Genomic DNA, 25,363 nt, shown 5'->3' with positions numbered 1-25,363 from the left:
GCAGCTTCCTGGGTAAGGGGGAGATGTGAGATTTTCTTGGAGGAAGTTTCATAAAGAATATATTGCCTGTTTTGTTAACATACACATACCCAAACCCAAAACACTGTTTAGTCCCATCCTTCCCACTACCAGCTTACTGGGTCCCCTGTTCCTTCAGTGTTAAGCACCTATTTCCCATGTCAGGGTGCCTGGGGTAGCAACTGAGCTGAACCAGGGGTCCCCTTGCTTTGAGGGGGCAGGTGAGATGTTTGGGACCTCCAGCCCTAGGATGGTACCTCTATCAGGAAATGCATTTCTGCTCCCCAGAAGCTTGGCCCTGTGCCCACAGCTATGGCTGTCACCATCTTAGGCTTTGTTTCCTCCACTCTGGGGGAGATGGTAGTGTTCACTTCTGGAGGCTGATCCACCTTTGTCTTAGACCAGAAGGCCCCCATATGTGCCTGCCTCCCTACGGGTGGTCCAGCAGTCTCCCCATTTGATCCCTTTCTAGCCTCCTCCCCCAGCCTGTCCCAATCACCACAGAAAAGCTAACATCCCTACCCTGTAGCCAGAGTAGCCTGCGAAAGTTCCCCTGTAGATAGGGGCTCCAGTTGCCCTGCTGCAGACTCTAATAAAGGTATGGTTGGCTCTAGCCCTGGCTCTGGCTTTGTTTGTTCTCCCTGGGCCCTGTCTCCCTAGGCCATCTCCATGACTCAGCTCCTAACAGTGCCTTCTCTGGTATAGTAAGAAGTGTGGAGTCTAAGGTCAGGTAGAACTGGTGACAGCATGTTAGCTGAGCCACTTAGGGCAAATCACTTAACCTTTCTGAATCTTGCTTTCCCCCACCCATAAGGTAGCAAGTTGAAGTTGGCCATCCCTGAGGGCTGAAGAGAGAGGCTGTTATCAGGGTCTCTGTCATCTGAGCTAATGCGTGAGCCTGCTTTCTGAGAGTTCTGAGATCTTTCTCAGTACGTTCCCACCCTCCTACACTTGAGTCAGTGAGTTGATCTCAGGGACCAGGTGGTCAGGGAAGGAAACACAACCATCTTGCATCAGGTCTTTTGAGGCTGTAGGTGATCTGGGAAAGATGGTCTAAAAAAACACGGTCTTGAGAAGGGATGGGGTGGTATCCAAAAGGAAATTTAGGGCAGTTTCCCAGAAGTAGGATAAATAGATGTGAGCTGGGTGGCAAAAACAGGTGTCCACTTCAGCCATATCCCCAGAGACATCAACTTAGAGGGGGACATAAACATCAATGATTCAACGAGGTAAGAGATGAACATGGTGCTTCTGAGGAGGAGGTATCCGACTCTGCTAAGGGAACGGGAAAATTTTGGGAGAGGAAGTAGAAATTTAGGGTGAACCTTGTAGGATGAGTAGGAGTTTGCCAAGCAGAGGAGGGAGGGAGAGCTTTCCATACAGAAAGAACAGATTAAAGAAATGGCATGAGCAAAGGCCTTGGAACACTGGCCTTGAGAGCACTATGAAGTTCAGAATACAGTCTGATGTCACAGCATGTTGTACAGTGAGAAGAGGTGGTGAATGTGGCCAGGTTATAAAGAACCTCCCACAGTTGGGTTAAGGGCTCTTTGTGCCTTTGCAGCTTCAGGGGTACCATTTGCCATGGTCTACTCACCCCACTGAACAGGGCAAGAGGGATGCAAATAGATGCTCCAAATGCAGTCTGCTTCAGATTTTCTCCACTAACAACAGTATCACAGCATGAATTTTTAATTTTCCAACTGTCCAGCAGACAATTATAAAATTATTTTTCAATATACACTTGAAGAGAAACGTTAACCCTCACAGGCAACACAGTCTAATCTGGAGGTACCCCATGGGCCACATTCTGGCCTACACATTTGTTTGGTCAGCAAAGTGATTTTACCAAGTTTTGAACTAAAATGTGATACCACTACACACCCACCTAAATGGCTAAAGGTAAAAAAGACAAACAACATTAAGTACTGATGTGGAGCTGGAAATCTTGTATAAACTGGTATAACTGCTTTGGAAACATCAGTAGAGCCAAACAGGCACACCTGGTAACTCATCAATTCTTCTCCTAGGGTACACCCAATGGAAATGTGTACTTATGTTCACACAAAAACCCACAATAGGTACAAGTGTCACAGAGGTGCTGGAAAAACTCAAAATCTAGAATAGGTGGTTCCACTAACATATTCCACTCACAAAATGGATACTATTCAAAAAGAATTAATTACCCGTATGTATAAGCTAAATTATGGGTGAACCAAGAAAATAACAGCAAGGGTGAGGGGGGGTGAGATTTTGGGGGAATGGCCAGTTGGCAGAGCAGCCAGAACACACACCATTTATCAGTTAAGTTTGCCATCTTAGAAGAGCATGGTTTGTGGTGCCCCAAAACAGTTACAATAGTAACATTAAAGATCACTGATAACAGATCATCATAACAAGTACAATAATGAAAAAATTTGAAATATTGTAAAGAATTACCAAAATATGACAGACACAAAGTAAGCAAATGCTGTTGGAAAAATGGCGCTGACAGACTTGCTCGATGCCGGGTTGCCAAAGACCTCCAACAATTTGTAAAAAGGCAGTATCTGTGTGAGCAACAAAACAAGGTTTGCCTGTACAAAGCTACAGTAATCAAAACAGAGTGGTATTGGCATAAAGACGGACATACAGACCAATGGAATAGACAACCCAGAAATAAACCCTCACATATATGGCCATCAGCTGATTTTCAACACGGGTGCCAAGACAATTAAATGGGGAAAGAAAAGTCTTTTCAAAAACAAATGCTGCTGGGAAAACTAAATATCCACATGCAAATGAATGAAGTTGGAGCCCTGGCCGGTCTGGCTCAGAGCATCATCAGCCCACGCATCAAAGGGTCTCGGGTCCGATTCTCTATCGAGGGCACATACCTGGGTTGCAGGTTTGATCCCTGGTCCCAGATGGGGCGTATGCGGAAGGCAACCAATCAATGTCTCTCTCTCACTCACATCAATATTTCTCCCGCCCTCCTTCTCTCCCTCTTCAACTTTCTCTAAAAAAAATCAATGGAGCCCGGCTGGGCGTGGCTCAGCGGTTGAGCGTTGACCTGGGATCCAGGCGATCAGGGTTCGATTCCCGGTCGGGGCACATGCCCGGGTTGTGGGCTGCAGCCGATCGGTGACACTCTCATCGTTGATGTTTCTCTCTCTCTCTCTCCCTTCCTCTCTCTGGAATCAATAGAGATATATTAAAAAAAAAAAAAAAAATCAATGGAAAAAATACCCTCAGGTGAGGATTAACAACAAAAAAGTAGTTGGACTCTTACCTTATACCAGATACAAAATTAACTCAAAATGGATCAAAAACCTAAATTTAAGACCTAAAATTATAAAACTCTTAGAATAAAACGGGGAAGAAAATTTTCATGGCATTGGGTTTGGCAATGATTTCTTGGCTATGACACCAAAAGCATAGGCCAAAAAAAAAAAAGAAAAAGAAAAAGATAATTGGACTTGATCAGGATTTAGAACTTTTGTAAATTAAAGGACACTGTTAAGAGAGTGAAAAGACAACTCACAGAATGGGAGGAAATATTTGTAAATCCATGTGTCTATTAAGGGATTAATATCTAGGATATATAAAGAACTATAACTCAACAACAACAAAATAAACCACCCAACTTAAAAATGGGTAAAGGACTTGAAGAGACATTTCTCCAAAGAAGATATACAGATGGTCAGTAAACAAGAGGTTCAATATCAACAGTCATTAGGGAGTCCAGCCAGTGTGGCTCAGTTGGTTGAGGGTCGCCCCATGCATCAGAAGGTCATCTGGGTTAATTCCCAGTTAGGGCACCTACCCAGAGTGTGGCTCAATCCCCAGTAGGGGGCATGCAAGGGACAACCAATCGATGTTGAGTCTCTCTCATTGATGTTTCTCTCTCCCCCTCTCCCTGCCTCTCTCTAAAATCAATAAAAACATGTTTTTAAAAAAAATAGTCATTAGGGAAATGGAAAAATCAAAACCACAATGAGACTGATAACACTACACATGCATTAGGATGGCTATTAAAAATTCAGAACATAAAAAGTGTTGATGAGGATGTGTAGAAATTGGAATTCTCCTATATTGCTGGTGGGAATGTAAAATAGTGCAGCTGCTATGAAAAGCTGTTTGGCGTGTCTTCAAAAGTTAAACTAAGTTAAATACAGGAATATCATATAATTCAGCAATTCCACTCTTATAATGAAGAGAACTGAAAACAATAACTCAAGCAGACACTTGTATACCAATGTTCATAGCAGTATTACTTAAAATAGCCAAAAGGTAAAACCAATGTCAGTGTCCATCAACAGATGAATGAGTAAATAAAATGTGGTATATACATACAATGGAATATTCAGCCATAAAAAGGAATAAAATTCTGATACATGGTACAACATGGATGAACACTGAAAACATTATGCTAAGAGAAAGAAGCCTTTAAATAGTTTAGGAAAAAGCAGCTCTTACAGGAGGCACTCTCCCTAGATTACAGTCCACTAACTGATGTTTTAAAAGGGAAAAGGTAGAGTACTAAAAGATCAAAGGCAGGCAGATCACTTCATCAATCCCTCACTATCAGGGATTTCATACTGCCCTAATATTACCCCCGTGGGCACCTGCACCAGTAGTCTGGCCTATGGCTTCAGTTTCTATAGTAAATGGGACAGCTATGGTTTGTACCAAGGTAGGGGTTAGCCCTTTTTTCTGTAAAGAGCCAGATAGTAAATATTTTTAGCGTTTTGCACTATAAGGTCTGTCACAACTACTCAACTCTGCTTTTGTAGTGAGAAAGTATGGCTGAGTTCCAAAAAAACTTAATTTAAAAAACAGATAGCAGGCTGGATTTGGATTTGGTGGGAAGGTAGTAGTTTGCTGTCCTTATCCCAAGGCAAAGGTCGGGTTAGGAGCGAGGAGGAAAAGGCTGACCTTTAAAACTACTTTTCTTACTTGGCCCTGTTTTTCAAGTTGCAGCCACTCTCCCTCACTTTTTATTTTATTTTCCTGGATTCTATACTCCCCTTTTTAGTTCTAGGGAGAAAATAAGAAGCACATGCTAATTTACCACCTTGGCAGGAATGGGAAACCAAATCAATATTGTTTTTTTGTGTGTTTTATTTATATATATTTGGCAGCAAAATTGTTATTAAAAAAAATTTGGTCTATGAACACACTTCACTGCTTCAGTTGAAGAACCCCAAGCTAAATAAAAGTACAATATTAAAAGCAGCATAACTGGCTACTGTCTTAAAGATACATAAAAAGAATCAAATGCTATAGTGTAGGAAGTCAATCACCCCATGTCAGAAATCACAACTTCTTCCAAATAAAGAATATGACCCATTTGCCATATTGAATTGATATTTATTTCAGGACATGCCATGTCAAAATAAAACAAAAAAGTCAACCCTTGCCTTTAACAATAATATTGTATTATAAAAGCACTTTACAACTCCATCCCATCTTTGAGTATAAGTTACTGGTATGTGGGCTAATGATTATCTTAAAACATTTTTCTATTCAGACCCATTATCCAAGAGCTCTCTGAATATTAGAAGGTGATAATAAATGGGAAGGGGAGGAGGAAGAGGAAAGAGGGAAACGAGGTTCTCCTAGTTAAGGGTTTTGTTGTAATGAGGGGATGAGGAAGTATGAAGATATTTTTGTTCTTTTCATTTTTATACTGTGTTAAGTAATGCTTACAACATAAATTCAGCAGGCTTTTCCCAAGCTGTAACTCAGAAAATTTCTTCCTGCAAATAATGTATTTACAGATGTGTTTATTAACTTACACAGCAATCTCACAATAACTAGTAAAGATTAAAATGGTGCACTCCTAGTATATTTGTTTGCAGTGTTTTAAGGGAAATACACATTGCCATGGTGATGAAGCTCTAGACAGATTAAACATCTGAAAATTAAAAGTAGTTTTAAAAGAGGCAAAGAAATAAATATCACCAAAGAAAAAAGATTAATTGTAGCTTAAATATAAACTAAATTACTAGTTAATTAACCAAACTATACAGATCTAAAAAAAAGCAAAACCAGCCTAAAAGACCTAACATTTAAAAAAAAGCTAAAAAATAAGGCATAAATCTGCATAATATTGAGTTTTATTTCCATTCTCTCTTACCCTCTTCTATGTATGCTTTTTCAGATCTGCCTCTAGGGGCTTATAAGAAAACCTACCATTTTCAATCTGACCTAAAGTATCCTGAGCAAAATATTTGCTATTCTGTTGAGGATTCTTTTGTTGGTAAGCTTTAGATATCATCGTTTCTACTGGGTATAGTAGTTTTGATCAAGGCGCCAAATTTAAGTTATTCCACTGGTTCTTCTTAAAGAAATTTTATTTCTACAGTGCCTTGCCTGTACAACATTTTAAAAAAACAAAAACCCAGGAGAAATGTATTGCTTAAAAAAGTTTTTTTAAACAAACAGAATAACTCTATCTTGACAATTTTAGAATCTTGGGAGAGATAGTTCTTTAGAATAATTAAATATCAAAAACCTGTTCTGGAGCACTTTCACTTTTCTCTCCCAGAGTCTAACATGTGAAAGGGTCATTAGTCTTGGTCAGAAATACATTGTGTGTTCATTACTTGTAAGTACTATGTTCATTAGAACTCATTTTAAAGATGCACCAGAACACTTCTTATTCAAGCACTGCCTACCATGATAAAAACCGAGTTTTGACCTCAAATAAGGTCTCAGTAATTTACTTCAGTGCTCAAGAATAATTTTGGACATCTTGACCCAAGGCCTAAAGCAAGTGGTATCACTAAAATAGAAAGATAATTCCAATGGGCTTGGTCTGACTGCTGCTTTGCCACCTCGTTTGTTTTGAGAGGCAGAGAATAATGATAGGGAATGAGGTAAAGGAGAGGTGAAAAAAGCAGGGAGAGGTCAAGTAGGTAGGCAAGTGCTGCTGTGAACAGCTATTCCTTTACCAAGCCACATACTGTTGAGATTTCCATCATTTTGAAGTGCATTATCATAATGTTAAAAAGGAAAAAAAAGTTAAGAAAATGTATCTAATTTTTAAATTTATCGCTGGAATTGTTTGACTTTTTGTAAAATATAAATAATATAGACACTGACTTTTTTGTGCTTGTGAAGCTAATAGATCATCTCCACGAGACAGGCAGCAATGATGAATTGCAATACGTTATTACTGAAGGGAAAGGTTCAAGCCAATATTCACACTGCAGTCAATGAAAGAGTAAGGGGGCCAAAGCAGTGAGCTTCTGGAGAAAAGTTGAAGATGCCAAGAGGGATTAGCAGGAACAGCCTCCTTCACTGACTGGTTGATCCTGAGGCTTTTCCAGTTTTATGTCAATCACTGAAACAAAAGTTAAGGAGCTATAAATGGGGAAGTACAATTCCAGTTTTGCTAAACACTGACATCTCTGGCAAGTCCCTCCCTCCCATTCCTATTAACAACCACTATTTTCTATAGAGCTAGCTCACAATACAATAAGGTGCTCAAATGGAATAAACTTGCTTATACCTACTATATGCAGCAAGGGTAGAATAAGGTTAATCTCTCTATTCATGGGAATCTTTCCTAAGGAAATTATGCTACAGGAGCAAGAAACCATATAAAAATGATGTTCCTTATGGAATTATCTATAATAAAAATCTGAAAATACACAAGATATCTCCAACAACTGGGAGAGAATTTAATAAATGATGGGACTTTGTAGAACACATTATGCTATTAGAAGTAATAAAGGCTTAGAAAACAAAACATTTAGAAGTAGGATGAGCTGAATACAAAGTGCTGTAAATTGTATGGCTTAATAAAAATGTCTGCATATGGAAAAACACTAGAAGATAAATATACAACAATGTAAATATCAAAATTCAAAATCCTTTGAAATTATTGATATTAGATGTGCTTCACTTCATTACATTGTTTTTGAAAGCAGAAGCCACAATAAAGCTCCAGACAATTTCCTGCCTCCCTTCCTTGCTCTCTAAAAATCAGTAAGAAAACATATCCTTGGGTGAGGATTAAAAAAGACAAAGAAAAGAAAAAGAAAAAAAAAAGACTGGGACTCTAAGAGTTTCCTGCTTATTAAAAATCAAGCAAGCAGCCCTAGTCTGTTTGGCTCAGTGATTAGAGCATCGGTCCTTGGACTGAAGGGTTCCGGGTTCAATCCCAGCCAAGGGCACGTACCTCGGTTGCAGGCTCGATCCCGGCCCTGGTCGGGGCATGTGCAGGAGGCAACCAACGGATGTGTGTCTCTCACAATGATGTTTCTCTCTCTCCCCCTCCCACTCTCTCTGAAAATCAATGGAAAAAATATCCTCAGGTGACGATTTAAAAAAAAGGAAGCAAGCAAACAAACAAACAAACACAAATTCTCTCCCTGATTAATTGTAGTGAGCAGCAGGGTAAAGTGTGTACTTGGATAACCAGATCTCATTTGCTATAGAAAACCTCAGAGCTTCTATGCTCCTAAGCCATCAATCCCTGGCTGTAAAAGGCAATGGCATAATATTCCTTAGCAAACCAAGTGGGACTAGTGATAAAAACATTTTCCAATGAAATAGAAAGGATACTATCTTCTCTGCTTCTGTCCTGCGTGCTTTCCATTCCAGGTAAAGCTGCTGCAACACGTCGGAAGAGCTGTGGAAAAGAGAGAAATGTGATCATTGGCAGGGAAAACTTGGCAAAGGTATCAAGTAAAGGTGGATGACAACTGAATGCTGAGTTCAAGGATATGGCTTCTAGGTTATTCCTCATTTAAACCTTACCATAATGAAAGCATCTTAAAATGTCTATTTATTCTATAAATAGAATACTGTATGAAAAGCAGTATACCAAATACAAAGAGGTATAAAGGTATGATCCTTGCTCTCCAACTGGTGAGATTAGACACGAACAAACAAATAAGAAATAAGCAGCAAAAATGTGATTTGAGTCATAAAAACAAAGTACTGTACTATGGGAACTCAGAGTCAGGACAGACTGTTCATTCAGTAACACTGTATAGTGGCATTCCTATCTTTTATAAAGGGTTAGGTTCTAAAGTCAGTGTACATATAATGAAAGTCAGTCTAGTCAAAATTACCCTTGTCTTTAAGAAAGCACTATGTTAGAGGCCAACATGCCACCTCTTCAGTTAAACACAGCTGGCTTTTCCTCTGTCACTGGAAAGAGCACCGGTGGAAGTGGTTGACTTGTATTTGATATGATGTAATGAAAAATATCTTCAGGATGAGAATGACACTCAGGTCTGGTGAGATGTTCACTTTAGAGGCATGTGGGAGCAGAAAAGACTGACTGAAGAAACAGCAGATTCATGCCTATTCTGTCCCCAAACCTAGACAAACATTCACTGGGTAGAATGGCACATACAACTGCTGGATTATTTCAGTCATATATTTTTGTTAGGCATACAGTATAAAATTCCTATGTTCCTACGTTAAATGTGATGTAACTCCCTCAAACTAAGCATCTGCTTACTTGAAGTATTGTCTCAAGTTCTCCAGGGACACAGAAATGAACAAGATGTAGTTTTTTAATTAAAGGAGCTCACAGTTTGGCAAAGGAGACAGACTCAAACAATTCTTTACATTACGATGTGACGAATGCTATAAACCAAGGAAATACAAAATGATACGAGAATACAGATGAAAGAAAGTCCTCCTCAGGAGGCTGGGAAAAATCTTTAGGGCGTAACATCTGAGTTGGGAATTAATGGCAGTTTTAAATTTTCACTTGGCTGAAAAATATACTGTGCAAAGTGCTCCAAGTTTTAGTGCTCCATAAATGCTGCTGAGTTAAAATGAGAAGGAGCCCGGCTGGGCGTGGCTCAGCGGTTGAGCGTCGACCTGGGATCCAGGCGATCAGGGTTCGATTCCCTGGTCAGGGCACATGCCCAGGTTGTGGGCTCAATCAATGACTCTTTCATCATTGATGTTCCTATCTCTCTCTCTTCCTCTCCTTCCCTCTCTCTGAAATCAATAAAGATATATTTAAAAAAATAAATAAATAAAATAAAATAAAGTGAGAAGGAAACAGAAAGAACAAAGGCAAGAGATGAAAGGCTGAGGCTGCAGTCTGTATGGTGAAAGTATAGGAAAGGTGCAAATTTTTATCTGTAGGCAATCACCCAATGGGATTGGATTAGGAAACACGTGAGAAATAGTATAATTGTCTTGGTTCTATATGGCTTAGTAGCACTTTAGAAGTATCCCAAAGTTAGGCATTAGCCTCAATATTCAACCAAAATTAGCTATTAGACTTAAAATTGTAGAATGCTTATCTTAACATATTCTAGTAATCTAGAAATTGTGCATGATCAAACGGTTGTGTAAATTAGCATTAATCTAATCAATATGACATTAATTGTAAAAGGGGGGTGCATTTGGATTAATACATGAATACTCAGTTTCAAGTATAAATCAACATTCTAGATACAAGAATACATGCTGCAATAATTAATGACTCAAAGCTGCTAATTTTATGAACAAAATTTACTTAAAATTCACAAAACTGAAATACAAAATTAGACTGACAGAGTAAATTAGACAACTTTAGGAAAAAAGAGTATTACGCCCTTGTAAAACTAGAAAGTGTTTATTAAAATGTAATTAACTCAGACAATTCTAATCTTTTTGAAGTTTTTGTGTATTAGCATTAGATAATGAACTGAAAGAATGACAACTGGCAGTTCAAAGTTTTATGCATCAAGAAAAAGTCTAACACCCATTAAAAATCACCTTTCACCTAGACACAAAGAATATAGAGGATGAAGTAAAACATATTTTATAGAAATAAAGTCTAAAAATGTTTTCCCCCACAACATCACCTAAAAATAACCATCTACTGAGTATTGCAAACGGGCAATAAATAAATATAGTGACTACAGAAATAATCTAGCAGCTAACAATGTGGCACTAGATCAGAACTTGTATCCCAGAAATTCATTCTGTAATGGTGATATTCAGTCTTGGTCTCAATGATTTTAACACTTGGTCATCTAGCCCAATGTAGACTCAGCACATTTCTGATTTCAATAGAGATGAGGGCAAAGGACAAGAAGTGTGAAAATTATCAGAGGCAAGAACTGCCTGAATAAAATGTTCATAGGTAGATAAGCACAAGGCATATTTAAGAATGGTTAGGCAGTCCTGACAGGCTAGAGCATAGAATATGTAAAAGAATTAGGATGAAGCTGTATATATTGAAGGACAGACTAAGAAAGACCTGGAAAGAATATAAACTTTGTCCTGGGGACAAAGGAAAGGCACTAAAAAAGCAGTTTGCATGAGGACTTAGTGTCTTACTATGGCTACAAAGACATAACATCACATATTGAAAGCGAAAGATATTAGGGTGAGATGGCAGAAAGCTAAAAACTAAAATGTAAAGTGCATTTAACATTCAGGGTAGGCCACTTAGATGACACGTCATCTGTCTGTCCCTCAGTTTTCTCATCTGTAAATTGGGTTTAAAATAATAGTATACTTAACTGACTAGATTATTATAAAGCTCAAGGGAAATCATGTTATGTTATGCTAACTGCTTAGGACCTATCTGTTATTTAGGAAGTCTTTAATAAACAAGACTAGTCATAGTAACTCATGGTCCTGTGGGCTAGGGGAATGGAAAGTTTTTCCAATGTGATATTCTGCAGTGGATTCTAGTACTCTATAGCAAAACACCTACAGGTACAAAATTCTGCTTTAAGAAATTATGTAAAACTGCTGGAAAAGGTATGGAGGTTAAGAGAGACCTTCTGAAAATATTAGAACAGAAGTGAAATATTCTTCCTTAGAAATACATAGAAATCTTTCCAAGACGTCATAGCTTGCTTCTGACATGAAATATTTATTAAATTACTTATCTGTGCAAAATGCATAATCTTTTCAGCTCCTAAGGATATCAAAGGTTATTTTACAGGCTAACTTAGAAATGGAATTTTTTTTTTCATGGGTGAGGCATATTCTTTCCAGGGAAGGTTTGTTTACTTTCTATGAAAATGAAATAAAATGAGGTTTACAAGTTTTGAGACTCTTAAAAAATTAAAATAGGTTCTAATTAATGAAAAGTACATTAACTAATGAGGTTGTTTAGGGAGGGTATTGTTATAGTCACACCTGTCTACCTATTTTCATAATATAACACAATATTCAATGTTTATAGAAAGAGTACAAAATTTGAGCCAAGAAACTCTAGTACTAACTACCCCCCATTACAGCTTTGTTACCTCAAGGATGTGAATTTCTCTAATTTTTAGATTTCTTCTAATAAAAAAGGGAACGTAATTGTGAGGTTCAAAGGACACAATGCTGCTGCTTCTCCTTGGAATATATATCTTCTGCCCTGCTCCCAGCCCAATCTGTCTATCTGACCCTTACCTTTCAGGATCCAATCCTGACAGTTCCCTAGAAAACTTCCTTAATTCATTCCAGATTCCTCCAATCCCATCCTCCTCCTATATAATAAAATACTTCTATATACTTTAATGGCATCCTGTATTTCTTCTTTCAGAGCTTTTACTACACTAAATGTAATGGTCTATTTACATCCCTGTCTTTCCCTCTGAGAGCAAAGCTCATATTTCATTTTTGTCATCCTACTACCTGACATGCAGTAGGTTTTTTTAAAAAAATGCTAGTTGAACAAACAACTAATGGGTGTGAAAATACATTAGAAAGCATAGAGTGCAGTACATACAGTTGATTAGTGCCTTTAGCTGATGACTTTTTTGGGTTCACTTGCATCTGAATTATCATTTAATTCCTTAGGCAGACTATCCATACTACTACTTAGCATATGATCACAGATCTGAGAAGGCTATTCTTTTATCAAGTGAAAGAAAAACTAGCAATAGTTATGCCCACTGAATCCTCCAGACCCCGCAACAAATGGGCAACAAAAGAAATCAATTTACTCAGTTCCTTGTAGAAAAAGGAAGTATAAAAGAGACTTTAAATGTATATGCAGAGAGTGATAGTGAAGGAAAACTCTAATAATCAAACTTCAATTTGATGAAAAAAACAAATGCTGCTGGATAGTATCTCCAATCAAATAAAAAAAGGATTCAATTAAAACATGCAAATATAATGAGAAGTAATGACCTATTTGCTACACACCAAATAAGTAGCAGAGCTATTCCGAGGTTCACATTCTTTCTATTACCTTACGCTATCTGCGAAAAGTGCTGTGTGAAGAAATAGCTGCAAATCCTGGGTAAGAATTTGCTTTGTGAAATACTTTAACAAAAAATCAGACATAAAAACTTAATCCATTTTCTATGACCAAAAATGTTTATCTATAGTTTTAACCAACGTATTTTTAAAATTTGGTGCTCATTCAAAACATTTCAATTAGATTAAAAGAATCAATGTCACTAACCTGTACTCAACTCAGGACATCCCAAAATGAGCCAAGAAAATGCTTTACAAAAGTCAAGTTCTATCCTCACAGAAATACATATGACAGGAAACAAAAAACTCTAGGTGTTTAAGTTGTTTTAAATAATCATTAAAGGAAAATCAATTTCTTAAATGCCAATGATATACTAACAGAGAATTTGGCTATATTAGGAATCACGTATGACAAAGTATGGGGTCGGTACAGTTGGTAATATATTTAAAAATCCTCACACTTGTACTCACTGAGTATCCACTTTCTATAGGCGTTCTCAGGCATCCGTGCTAGCATGCTTACCAGAACACTTTCTTTTCTGGAAAAAGGGTATTAATTCCACTTTGACCTCCAGTTGTATGGTATTTTACTTATAATTTCTAGAGGAAAATAGTCATATTTAAATTGCAGTGAAAGCTATGGGAATTAGATCTGGAGATGATGACAATCTGCATCTAGGCTCTCCATAGAAATTTTCAAGTTGAATATTTTGGGCTACAATTTTAGGTGTTTAATTTAAAGGAGTGAATTGGAAGAGATCTCAAAGTAAAATCATTGCTATTAGTTCTTACCTTATTATAAAATTAACCAAGTACTTAAAAAAATTTTTTTAAATTTTTATTTATTGATTTTAGAGAAAGGAAAGAGAAACATTGAACTTGTTGTTCCCCTTATTATGCTTTCATTGGTTGATTCTTGTATGTGCCCTGATTGGGATTGAACCTGCAACCCTGGTAGACTGGGACAATACTCTAACCAACTGAGCTACCCGGCCAGGGCTTAAACAAGTATTTTATAAGCAAGAAGAAATCCCATCCTTCAAAGAACAAGCTAAGCTAATCAGTTCCACCAGCTTAAAGAAAAATTATGAAAATAAACTTTGTAAGGGTAAGGAATATTTTATACACCATTGTAATTCTCATATGGTGAGTGCTTAGTATTAGCTGACTTTGAATTTTTGCTAGATCTGGTAGTCCATCATGTCTTAAATGAAGGATTAGTTTAATACTTTTTGTTGTTGCAATTTTAACATGTCTGCTTGCTTCCACCCTTACCCTCTACAGTCCATTTTTTACAGAACAGCCAGTAATTTCTTTTAAATACTAAATCTCATGTCAAGTCCCTAATTAAAAACTTCAGACAGCTTCCTGCCTTACTCCGAATAAAAGTTTAAATCCTTAACTACAGCCTACGCGGAATTAGACCTCTGTCACCTAAAACGATTCTCCTATGAGCTCAATTTCTATCACTTGTCCCTTTCCTCACTACACTCTAACTTTACTGAATTCCTTAATATCCCTTAAACATGACAAGTACCTTTGATCCTGTCACTGCACTTGATGCTTAGAATGTTCTTCCCCAGATATAGAAATGACTCACTTCCTCAATTCCTTTAGGTCTCTGCTCAAATATCACCTTATCAGAGAGGCTTTCACTGATTACCCTTTATAAAACATGAGTATTTAACTCCCTTTACCAGTACTCTTTATCTCACTGACCTTGCTTTATTTTTCTCCACAGCACTTCTAACCTCTTGAAGTATTACATTTTCATTTATTGCCTAACTCTACATATTAGAGTGTAAACTCATAATTATATGACTTAAGATGTTTTACTATTCTCTCTCAGCACCTATAACAGAACCAGGCATGTAAGAGATGATCAATAAACATCTGATGAGTTAATTAATGATTGAATAAGAGCATGGTCAATATTTTTCTTTTCACCAGTTCATAGTCATCATATATTTGGATTCCTGCCCACTCAGTGACATTAAAGTCCTACTGTATTAGGGATGTGAAGTACAAAAGGATAAATTAGGGGTAAGACTAAATATGAGACAGGCAGAATAGTGTACGGGTAGGAGCACAGACTTTGGAACTAAATAGACTGTTCAAATTAGAGCTTGAGCTATAATCTTTTTAAAAAATATTTATTTATTGGTTTTTAGAGAGAGGGTGAGAGGGGAGGGGAGGGGAGGGGAGGGGAGGGGAGGGGAGGGGAGGGGAGGGGAGGGGAGGGGAGGGGAGGGGAGGGGAGACATCAGTTTGTTGTTCCACTTATTTATTCGTTCATTGGTTGATTCTTTTATGTGCCCTGACTGGAGATTGAACCTGCAAACTTGGCATACTGGGACAACACTCTAACCAACTGAACTTCCCAGCCAGAGCCTTGAGCTATAATCTTAAGCAAATTACTTAGCCTCTAAAACTTTGGTTACCTATCAGTGAAATTCATACATCTACCTACTTCATAAGGATACTATGAGAATTAAGAGAGATAAGTACCTGGTACATTAAGTGGCTCTGACACATAGTATTTAGGCAATTCTGGGAAAGTTATATAAGACCTGTGCCTCAGATTTTCTCTCTAAAATCAGAGCAACAATAGTAGCTGACTTAGAGGACTACTACATAGATTCGTTCCTGTATTCAACAACTATCTAAGCACTTCCATATTGTATGTAATGTGCTTGCTTGGTAAGAAGACAATAAAGAAATGTTTTAAAGTTAATATTTATGACATAATATTTATATAAATGTATGCTAGGTGGTCTTGTATTATATGTTCATTTCTCTTCCTCCTTGGAGTATCCCCTGTCTTTTATCTGTCCAAATCAAATATACTCAAGAGGTTTAGCTCAGATTGTGGTGTTTTTAAACAAAGCCCTCCATGATTATCCTAACTGTTGTGATCTTACTCATTTCTTCAACTTATCTCCTTGTTCCAGCATTCATTTTACATCTCAATAATTACTGTGGATCTTACTGTTTGTAGCATTTACTAGGTGTGTCATGTATTATCTACCCTTTACTGCAGAGTTTTTATGAGAATATGACTCTAGTGCTCAACAATATCATAAGTTTTTTGAAATAAAAAAACCCGTATTTTAAGTAATTTTACCTAAAGTGGTCTTGAATACTGAAGGTACCTGATACCTGTGGATTAAGGTACATAGTAAAAGTACAAGATGAAGACCTACTATGAGTCAAGAACTTTGGTAGACATGGGATGTGATACTGTGGAAAAGACACCATTGCTACCAGTGCTTACAGTACATATGCTATCTCAGCAGAAATAATTTTCTCTCTCTCTCTCTTACACACACACACACACACACTCACTCACTCACTCACTCACTCACTCACTCACTCACTCACATGTAACTCCACTTTATGTACACAAGCTTTCATTGACCTATTAGCACCGATGCCCATCAGCTGTCACTAATTTCTCACAAAGGACTCCCCTTTCTTACAAACAAATATTTTTCTTCTGACAAGCATTGATGATTTAAGAAGTTCAAGATCAAGGAGTATTTTGTTCCTTTTCTATTTTCCAGTATTGTAAAATCAGAAAATATAGTAAGAAAGTTGACACTCATACACACTTAATGCTTCATTTAAAAAATATACTGCCTGGCGGGGCGTGGCTCAGTGGTTAAGCGTCGACCTGGGATCCAGGCGATCAGGGTTTGATTCCCGGTCAGGGCACATGCCCAGGTTGTGGGCTCGATCAATGACTCTCTCATCATTAATGTTTCTATCTCTCCCTCTCCTTTCCTCTCTCTGGAATCAATAAAGATATATTTAAAAAAATAAATAAATAAATAAATAAATAATATACTAATTCTCAGGCCCTGGCCAGTGTGGCTCAGTTGGTTAGGCATTGTCCAGTGTACCAAAAGGTTGCCGGTTCGAGTCCTGGTAAGGGCACAGGGTGGGCTGTGGGCTGGATCCCTGGTGGGGAGTGTGCAGGAGGCAGCTGATTGATGTCCCACTCTCATATCAATGTTTCTCTCTTCCCCTCTCCTTTCCTCCCCCTCTAAAAATAAATAAAAATATACATACATATATATAAAAAAGAATATACTAATTATCAAATGAAAAGTCAGGTGGAGCCTGGAACAATCACCTTATCATTACCATTTTCTCCAGCAATTTAAACAGCATTCCACTTTTACAAAGAAAACAATATTACTACATTTTAGAAAAACAGAATTAGGAAAATAAGGGGTAAGTACTTTTTCTTAGGCTATCTTTTAAGGAAATATTGAAGGGAATAAAAAACATTACTTAAATATACTATATAATACAAATGACCATGTTAGATATTATTTATTCTAGTTCTAGCGCTAATAGCTTTTATTTAAAAACTACAATATTCTTTAAGACAGAAACAGGGCTTTAGAGATAAGAGCTTAAATCAGACTAAAGAGTAAAAGGGTTCAGCAAAGAATATTTTTAAATATGAAGAAAAAATAGCAGTATTGGGTAGGAATAAATTTGTTTTATTTTAAGCCAAAGTTCTCAGGCACTAAGGCCCAATCAGTTCAACCATGGTCAGATATTAAATGATGCATTAATGAAATCTCTCCTAGAATTGTTTAAAAAGGAAACAAAACAATAGACAAAGCCCATTTTAAGCTTTTATTATATGTATTATTATTCAGTACATGAGGGAGTAGGTAGGAGGAATCCAATTAGCAGATTAGCAAAAAGTTAGAAAACATCTCTGTATATGCAAAGTGCAACTAGATGATACCTTTAGTACTGATAAACTTTTATACTTCTTGTATACCTTCCAGTGAAAAGGTATGATTTTGTCACATAAAATGAGCATAATGCACAATCATCAAAAGTAACTGCATTGCAAACATATATGGCTGAATAAAAAATATACATGCAATGCTTTCCTAAAAAAAATTTACAATGACTGTGATTCCTTGGTAAGTTTCTGAATACCAGAACCATTCCTGAATTGTGATTGACCTACAACACACACTTGGAAGGGGTCTGAGATTATTTCTTCATAATTACTTCTGATATGTGTTACTCACTGATCAAAAATTTAACTCAAAAGTCCACTTGTGTTGATATTAGATAAACAATAACATGCAAAATTTAGGAATATACTAGCCTTCCATGTTAAATAAAACTAAGTATGTACATGATAAATAGTCTCTGTTATTTTATTTATCAGATATTAACTTTTACCCCCATAAGTTCAGTATAGTGTTCAGATTTGGATATAGGAGAATAGCTTATATTCTTGTAGATAACGCTGGGATAACACTCTTGAAGATAACAATTTTTAACTTTGGACAAAATATAAAAAACAATTATTTGAAGGCTCTCAAGAGCAATAAAAAGCGGTACAAATGAGGGAGATTTCAACCCTGGAAAGAAGAGAACCCACACTCACTGGCTGAGATCCATGTTTATTCAGGTTTTCCCAAGAGCTATGCCAAGCCTGTGAAATATGGAGTAGCTAGAACTCAAGTAGAAAACTAGAGTTTTACAGGTTTGAGGTGTTAGCGGACTGCAAGTGTGGCTTTCACTGAAGAAGGAAATAACAAAAAGGAGACAGACAAGAGGAGGAGTCCTAACATCTACATATAAATTTCCTTCAAACCCTCAGTTGATTCTTTCTTTACTGATTGATTTTCTTTTTCTTTTTTTAGAGCGAGAGGAGATGGAGAGAGAAACATCAATCAGTTGCCTTCTGCACATGCTCCAACTAGGGATCGAACCCACAACCTGGGTATGTGCCATGATTGGGAATTGAACTACCACCTTCTGGTGTATGGGATGACGCTCCAACCAACCGAGTCACAGCGGACAGGGCCTCAGTTGATTTTTTATTTTTTTTTTAAGTGTTTTCTGGCATGTACTTTTTTTTCCTCCTTCTTTTTAAAAATATATCTTTATTGATTTCAAAGAGAGGAAGGAAGAGGGGGAAAGAGAGAAACATCAATGATGAGAGAGTCATTGATGGGCTGCCTCCTGCATGCCCTCCACTGGGGATCAAACCCAAAACCCGGGCATGTGCCCTAACTGGGAATCAAACCTCGATCTCCTGGACTGTAGGTTGATGCTCAACCACTGAGCCACACCAGCCAGGCCTCAGTTGATTCTTTAATGGTACATATGTAAAAGAGACTCCAAGAAGGCCATGTGAAAGCAACAAGATGAAAAAAATGAGCAGCAGAGATTTCAGCTACTGCTTACTCCAGGGATACGGCTTAGAGTTTCAATCCCACCTGGGATTCTTGTTAAAAATGTCAATTTTAGCCCGGCTGGGCATGGCTCAGTGGTTGAGCACTGACCTAGGAACCAGGAGAGCAAAGTTTGATTCCTGGTCAGGGCATATGCCCAGGTTGCAGGCTTGATCCCCAGTAGGGAGCATGCAGAGGGCAGCAATCAATGATGACTCTCTCATCATTGATGTTTCAACTCTCTCCCCCTCTCCCTTCCTCTCTCTGAAATAAAAAAAGATTAAAAAAAAAAGAAGAAAGTAAATTTTAGGATACTACCCTAGAGTTATTGAATCAATATTTGGAAGTAGTGCCCAGGAGCTTACAGGTAACTTTCATGTACATTAAAGTTTAGAACCATTAAAGAATTTTCTAATCCAAGGAGAGCTTCCTAGGGACAATTTGCCAAAGATAGCAGGATGGAGGAAAAATACATTCCTGGCCTCAATGGTAAACTTAAGAGATTTCAAAACTCTGTCTTCGAGAAAGCTTTTATCACTCATTTTTTTCTTCTATTGAGCAAGCTTTCCAATGGCATGATAAACATTAGACTTGTAAGAACAGACACTGTCACTGTACTCCAAACACACAAAGTGCATTTGGTCTGAAGTCAGAATCTGGACAATGGTTATTTGGCAGATTTGATTTAGATTTCACTTAGGAAAATATTAATTGTTCTATACAGCTAATATATCAAGTGGTATCAAGGCTATGGTTTTTCTTTTTTCTCCTAACATGGAATGATTTCTAGTATTTAAGAAAAAAGACAAAGGTTTTTGTTAAATTTTATTTATTTTTTAATCCTCAATATAGGATATGTCTTTTAAAACTGATCTTAGATAGAGAGGAAGAGAAACATCGATGTGAGGAGAGAAACATGGGTCGGTTGCCTCCCATACATGCTCCTACGGGGGACTGAACCTGCAACCTACATATGTGCCCTGACAGGGAATCAAACCTGAAACCTTGGTGCAGGGGACAATGCTCCAACCAACTGAGCCATTCGGCTAGGGTAAAAGACAAAGTTTCTTAATGATATCCTATTTGATTAGCTCTTAAGCGCCTTTATAAAAACTAATTCAAGAAATAAACATAAAAAATCATGTAATGTATTTCTTAGCTAATACTTAAAATCAATTAGTAATTGCATCACATGACAGAAATATATTCTATATGATTAATCAATGAAGTTAAATGGGGAAGATTTTACCCTTTCATTTAAATGCGCTTTTAACATAAGATTTAAAAAATATTTTTAATTGATTTTTTAGAGAGAAGAAGGGAGGAGAAAGAGAGAAACATCAATGTGAGAAACATCAATCAGCTGCCTCCTGCCTGCCCCTAATCAGGGATGGAGCCCGTAACCCAGGTATGTGTCCTGATGGGGATTGAACCAGCAACCTTTCGGTGCACTATACAATGCCTAACCAAACGAGTCACACCGATCAGGGCTTAACATAAGATTTTAATTCTTTTTTGGTTTCATTCTCTCATTTGGGGAGAGTGGGCCCTGAATTTTTTTCTTCCTTAAATAAATTATATGAGCTGACAAAGCATGGGTCTTCAGATATTGAAATAAAATTCTAATATACTGTGGTACTACCTATAAAATAAAAAGTAATGGTATTTGTGACTTAAGGAAGCTGTAAAAAAATAAAATTTGAAAATAGTAACTTAGGTCATATTAATATTTAAAGATAATAAAATCAAGTCCCAAAAGAATCAGGAACTTCAGGAAAATCACATGTTCAGACATAGCACCAACATAAGCAGAAATAATAAAGTAGCAAATGGGTTTTGAATTCAGGACGAGATTGTTTTATCAAAGAAGTCTTTCTTCACTATCACTGGTTAGCTATATCTGTCTGAATGGGTCAAGCTCTTGAAAAAAATTATGTAACTGGTGATAAAAATGGTCTAAAATCAAATTGTGCTGATGGTTGCACAATGCTGTAAATTCACTAAAAATAACTGAATTGTACATTTAAAACACGTGAAATGTCTGGTACATAAATTATAATTAAGTAAAGTGGTTAAAAATTGTGTTTATAAAATAGCAAATGAATGACATATCCTGTCTCTCAACATCCTAGGAGTTATCTAAATTTGGAAGGAATTAAATGTCACGATGATGATATGAGAGCTTCCAAACTATGAGACTACTTAGGGTCAGGACTAGGGAGAAACAGCAATCTCTGCTTTAGACATTAACCCAGACTGAAATATGTCCTATAGAAAGGCCACACTTTGACACACAAGAAATTGGCTCACATCTTTATTAAAATATCTATAACAGAGAAAGCTAGATGAAGCTACCCACTGCTTTGTCCTAGAACAGTGACATGTGATAATATTGTGGTACTTCTATTACTCAAATTCTTTAACTGTCTATGGCTCCTACAGGTTCAATTACTTATTGCATACTAAATTCTATATGCATTGGTAGGTCCTAGGAATATATAATTTTGATGGGAGAGATAATTTCAACATAATGTGGTAAGTTCTATGACAGTGGTTTCACAGGTCAAGTGTCTGTGTAAACACAGAGTGGTCATTTAGCAATACAATAGCCTGGAGGTATGGTAGAGAATTTCATAGAAAATGTTTCTGAAAAATTGACACCTAAACTGAAACTTAAAAGATGAGTAGGTATCAGTAGGAAGGAAGAAGAAACAAAAAGAAAAACAGCATAAACAAAGACAGGGAGCCATGAAAGAGTATGCTATGAAGTAACTAGTGACAATTCAGTATTACTTACAAGTTTTAAGGCAAGGAGAGATGGGAAACAAAGTGCCAAAAATCAAAACAATATAGAGAATTTTTCATAAAGCTCTACTTCATTTTGAAGGATTTTAATTTAACCCACTATTAATCACTTAGAATTTAAAAAAATAATAATTTAGCTCTGGCTAGTGTGGCTCAGTTGGTTGGAGCGTTGTCCTGTGCACCAAAGGCTCATGGGTTAGAGTCCCAGTCAGGGCACATACCCAGGTTGAGGGTTCAATCCCCGGTCGGGGAGGGAACCGATCAATGTTTCTCTCTCTCTCTCTCTGAAAAAAAATCCCTCAGTGAGAATAATAATAATAATTTATTGGTCTGTAAATACTATAAATCTGGTACTACTACTCTATATAATATGTAGCCCTGAAGAATTAAGCAGGTGAGTTTTCAGATACTTCATCTTTCAGAAAAGTTTGATAACATGAGGTCTCCATATATTTTCCTGTCCCCCACCGCCCCAGCACTCCTTTTATAATCACTGTTTTAACACACCCATAGTTTGTTAAGGATAAAGTAACCAGAATAACCAGAATGTACTTTCATCACAAGCAAAAATACCATTCCTAACAGCAATATTTGCTTTCTTTTATCATAATCTTACCATCAAACTCTAAAATAAGAAATGTTACCTTGAAGCAATGCAGTAGGGAAGTAGTGAGAGTATGGTGAGTTTACAACCTTGCAATCACACAATCTTGAAATCATAATGAAATCCTGTGCACAATCTGAAAGTTTGGCAAGTCTCTTTTTCCAAAAACTATGCCACATTTATATTTTTTTCACTGTTTAATAAACTAGTTCATGAGGCCTAATGTGCTAACTGAAAGAGAATCTTACACTGGAGAATAGAATACTCATACAATTATTTCATAATATGGGCAACCTATACTCAAAGAACACTTACCTGCTTTACATTGTATCCTGCTTTTGCACTCGTTTCAATAAACATAACATTCAGCTCTTTGGCTTTCCTCTCACCCTCCTCAATTGACACTTGCCTGTAGAAAAATAAAAAAACAAATTCTTCATTTTGAAAGATATTATAAAGATTAGAAACAAAGTTCTGAAACCAACTTTTGATATGGGTGCTTGTTACACAGACAAGACTAGTTTGAAAATTTAAGCTGCAGTACACTTAAAATGTGTATACTTGTGTGTTATACCTAACTAAACAATTTTTTAAAATACATTTTGCCCAGCCGGGCGTGGCTCAGTGGTTGATCGTTGACCTAGGATCCAGGCGATCAGGGTTCGATTCCCGGTCAGGGCACATGCCCCGGTTGTGGGTTTGATCAATGACCCTCTCATCATTGATGTTTCTGTCTCTCTCTCTCTCTCCCTCTCCTTTCCTCTCTCTGAAATCAATAGATATATTAAAATATATATATATACCTTTTTTTAATGATTTGCTTTTATCTGGCTGAGTTTATCCTGTAACATTTTATTTTTTGAAACTTAATAGCCTGCTATTTTCTCTTAATATTAGATCATAAATATTTAATCTTGTGATTAAAAACTTTATGTAAAATAATTTTTATGGCTAGACAATTTGTCAATTTGCTACTATAATTTATATAACCATTCCAAAACTGTTAGAAATGTAAGCTATTTTGAAATTCTACACTAATGTGAAAATGCTGCTATAAACATCTTTGTGCTTAATACTTTGCACACTATGGATTGTTTCCTGAGGTTGGATTTTGTGAATATCTGTAAGTAAAAAAGTGAGTCAAAAGATATATATGTTGGCCCTGGCTGGTACTGCTCAGTGGTTAGGGCATTGGCCTGTACACTGAAGGGTCAAGGGTTCGATTCCTGTTCAGGACACATACCTGGGTTGCAGGTTTGATCCCCAGCCCCCGTCGGGTCACATGAGGGAGGCAACCAATCGATGTGTCTCTCTCACATCGTTGTTTCTCTTTCTCTCTCCTTCTCTTTCTCCCCCCCACTTCCCTCCCTCCCTTCCACTCTTTCCAAAAATCAATGGGGGAAAAATCCTCAGGTAAGAATTAAAAAAAAAAAAAGACATGTATGTTAAGGTCTCTTGATACATAGTATTAATACTTTAATACTTATTTTAGAGGGTATTTTGTGATGTATTCTTCTTAGCAGTGTGTCTCAAATTGTGAGCTCTTCATGTACAAGGTTATCTCATTTACCTTGGTGTTCCAAGAGCCTAGCTGGCAACATAGGTGTTTAAACAACAATTTTTCTTCACATTTTGAAAGGTGACAATCTTGAATGGTTTAGTAGTGTGAATTTCCTAAAAATAATTCTGTCAGATGCCCTAAAACTCACTCTTGGACCTCTTTTCTATCTACAATTACTCCCCCTGGTGATCCCACACAATCCCATGGTTTTAAGTACCATCTATATGCTGATGACTCACAAACTTATATATCTATCTTGGATCACTGCTCTGAACTTTAGTCTCATATGTCTGTCTACCTGACATCTAATAAGATATTAGGATATCTAATAACCATTCTAAACTTAAAATGACCAAAACTGAAGTTATGATATTCCATTCCAAACCATCTCTCTATGCATTCTCTCCTATCTTGATTAATGACAGTTACTCAGGCCAAGAATCTAGGTATCACCCTTAACTTCTCCTTCTCTCAGACCCCATATTCTATCAGCACGTAACCCATCCATTGCATCAATATATCCTGAAAGTTCTATCTTCAAAATATATCTGAATTTGACCAGTGATGACCACGCAAGTTTTGCCCTACATGACCAGGCCTTCATTATTGTGTGTGTGTTTTATTTTATATTTCTATGTTTTTATCGATTTAAGAGAGAGAGGAAAGGAGAGGGATAGAGAGATAGAAACATGGATGAGAGAGAAACATCAACTGGCTGTCTCCTGCACGCACCCTCCTGGGGATCAAGCCCGCAAATTGATCTGGTAACTTCTTGGTTCATGGATCGAAGCTCAGACAGTGAGTCACACTGACCAGGCTGGCTGTTTTTCTAACCTCATTGTCTACTACTCTTTGCATCATTTTCCTTACCAGCTATATAGGCCTCCTTGCTGCTCCTCAAAAAACGTAAGTGTATTCCCAATTTAGGGATTCTGCATTTTCTGAGCCATCTGCCTAGGAGCTTTTCCTCCTTAAAATCTCTGCATAGTTAACTCCCTTTCT

The 25,363-nt window shown here is 37.1% G+C and overlaps 1 protein-coding gene across 2 annotated transcripts in view; it reads right to left on the bottom strand.

Annotated features, from left to right (window-relative positions):
* Positions 1-5,349: 5,349 nt before the first annotated feature.
* RAB6A (RAB6A, member RAS oncogene family) overlaps positions 5,350-25,363 on the bottom strand; it is a 53,031-nt gene continuing 33,017 nt past the window's right edge. For both annotated transcript variants that reach the window (XM_016208478.2, XM_016208477.2), the window contains exons 6-8: positions 23,116-23,209; positions 8,575-8,641; positions 5,350-7,348 (exon numbers count right to left, since the gene is read on the bottom strand). In XM_016208478.2, the coding sequence (XP_016063964.1) occupies positions 7,284-7,348; positions 8,575-8,641; positions 23,116-23,209 (226 nt within the window). In that variant the 3' untranslated portion in view covers positions 5,350-7,283. The remainder of the gene's footprint in view (positions 7,349-8,574; positions 8,642-23,115; positions 23,210-25,363) is intronic.

The sequence above is a fragment of the Miniopterus natalensis genome, chromosome 11 (assembly GCF_054644295.1).
Source record: "Miniopterus natalensis isolate mMinNat1 chromosome 11, mMinNat1.hap1, whole genome shotgun sequence".
Lineage (NCBI taxonomy): Eukaryota > Metazoa > Chordata > Mammalia > Chiroptera > Miniopteridae > Miniopterus > Miniopterus natalensis.
This window is presented reverse-complemented; position numbering and strand designations above follow the sequence as displayed.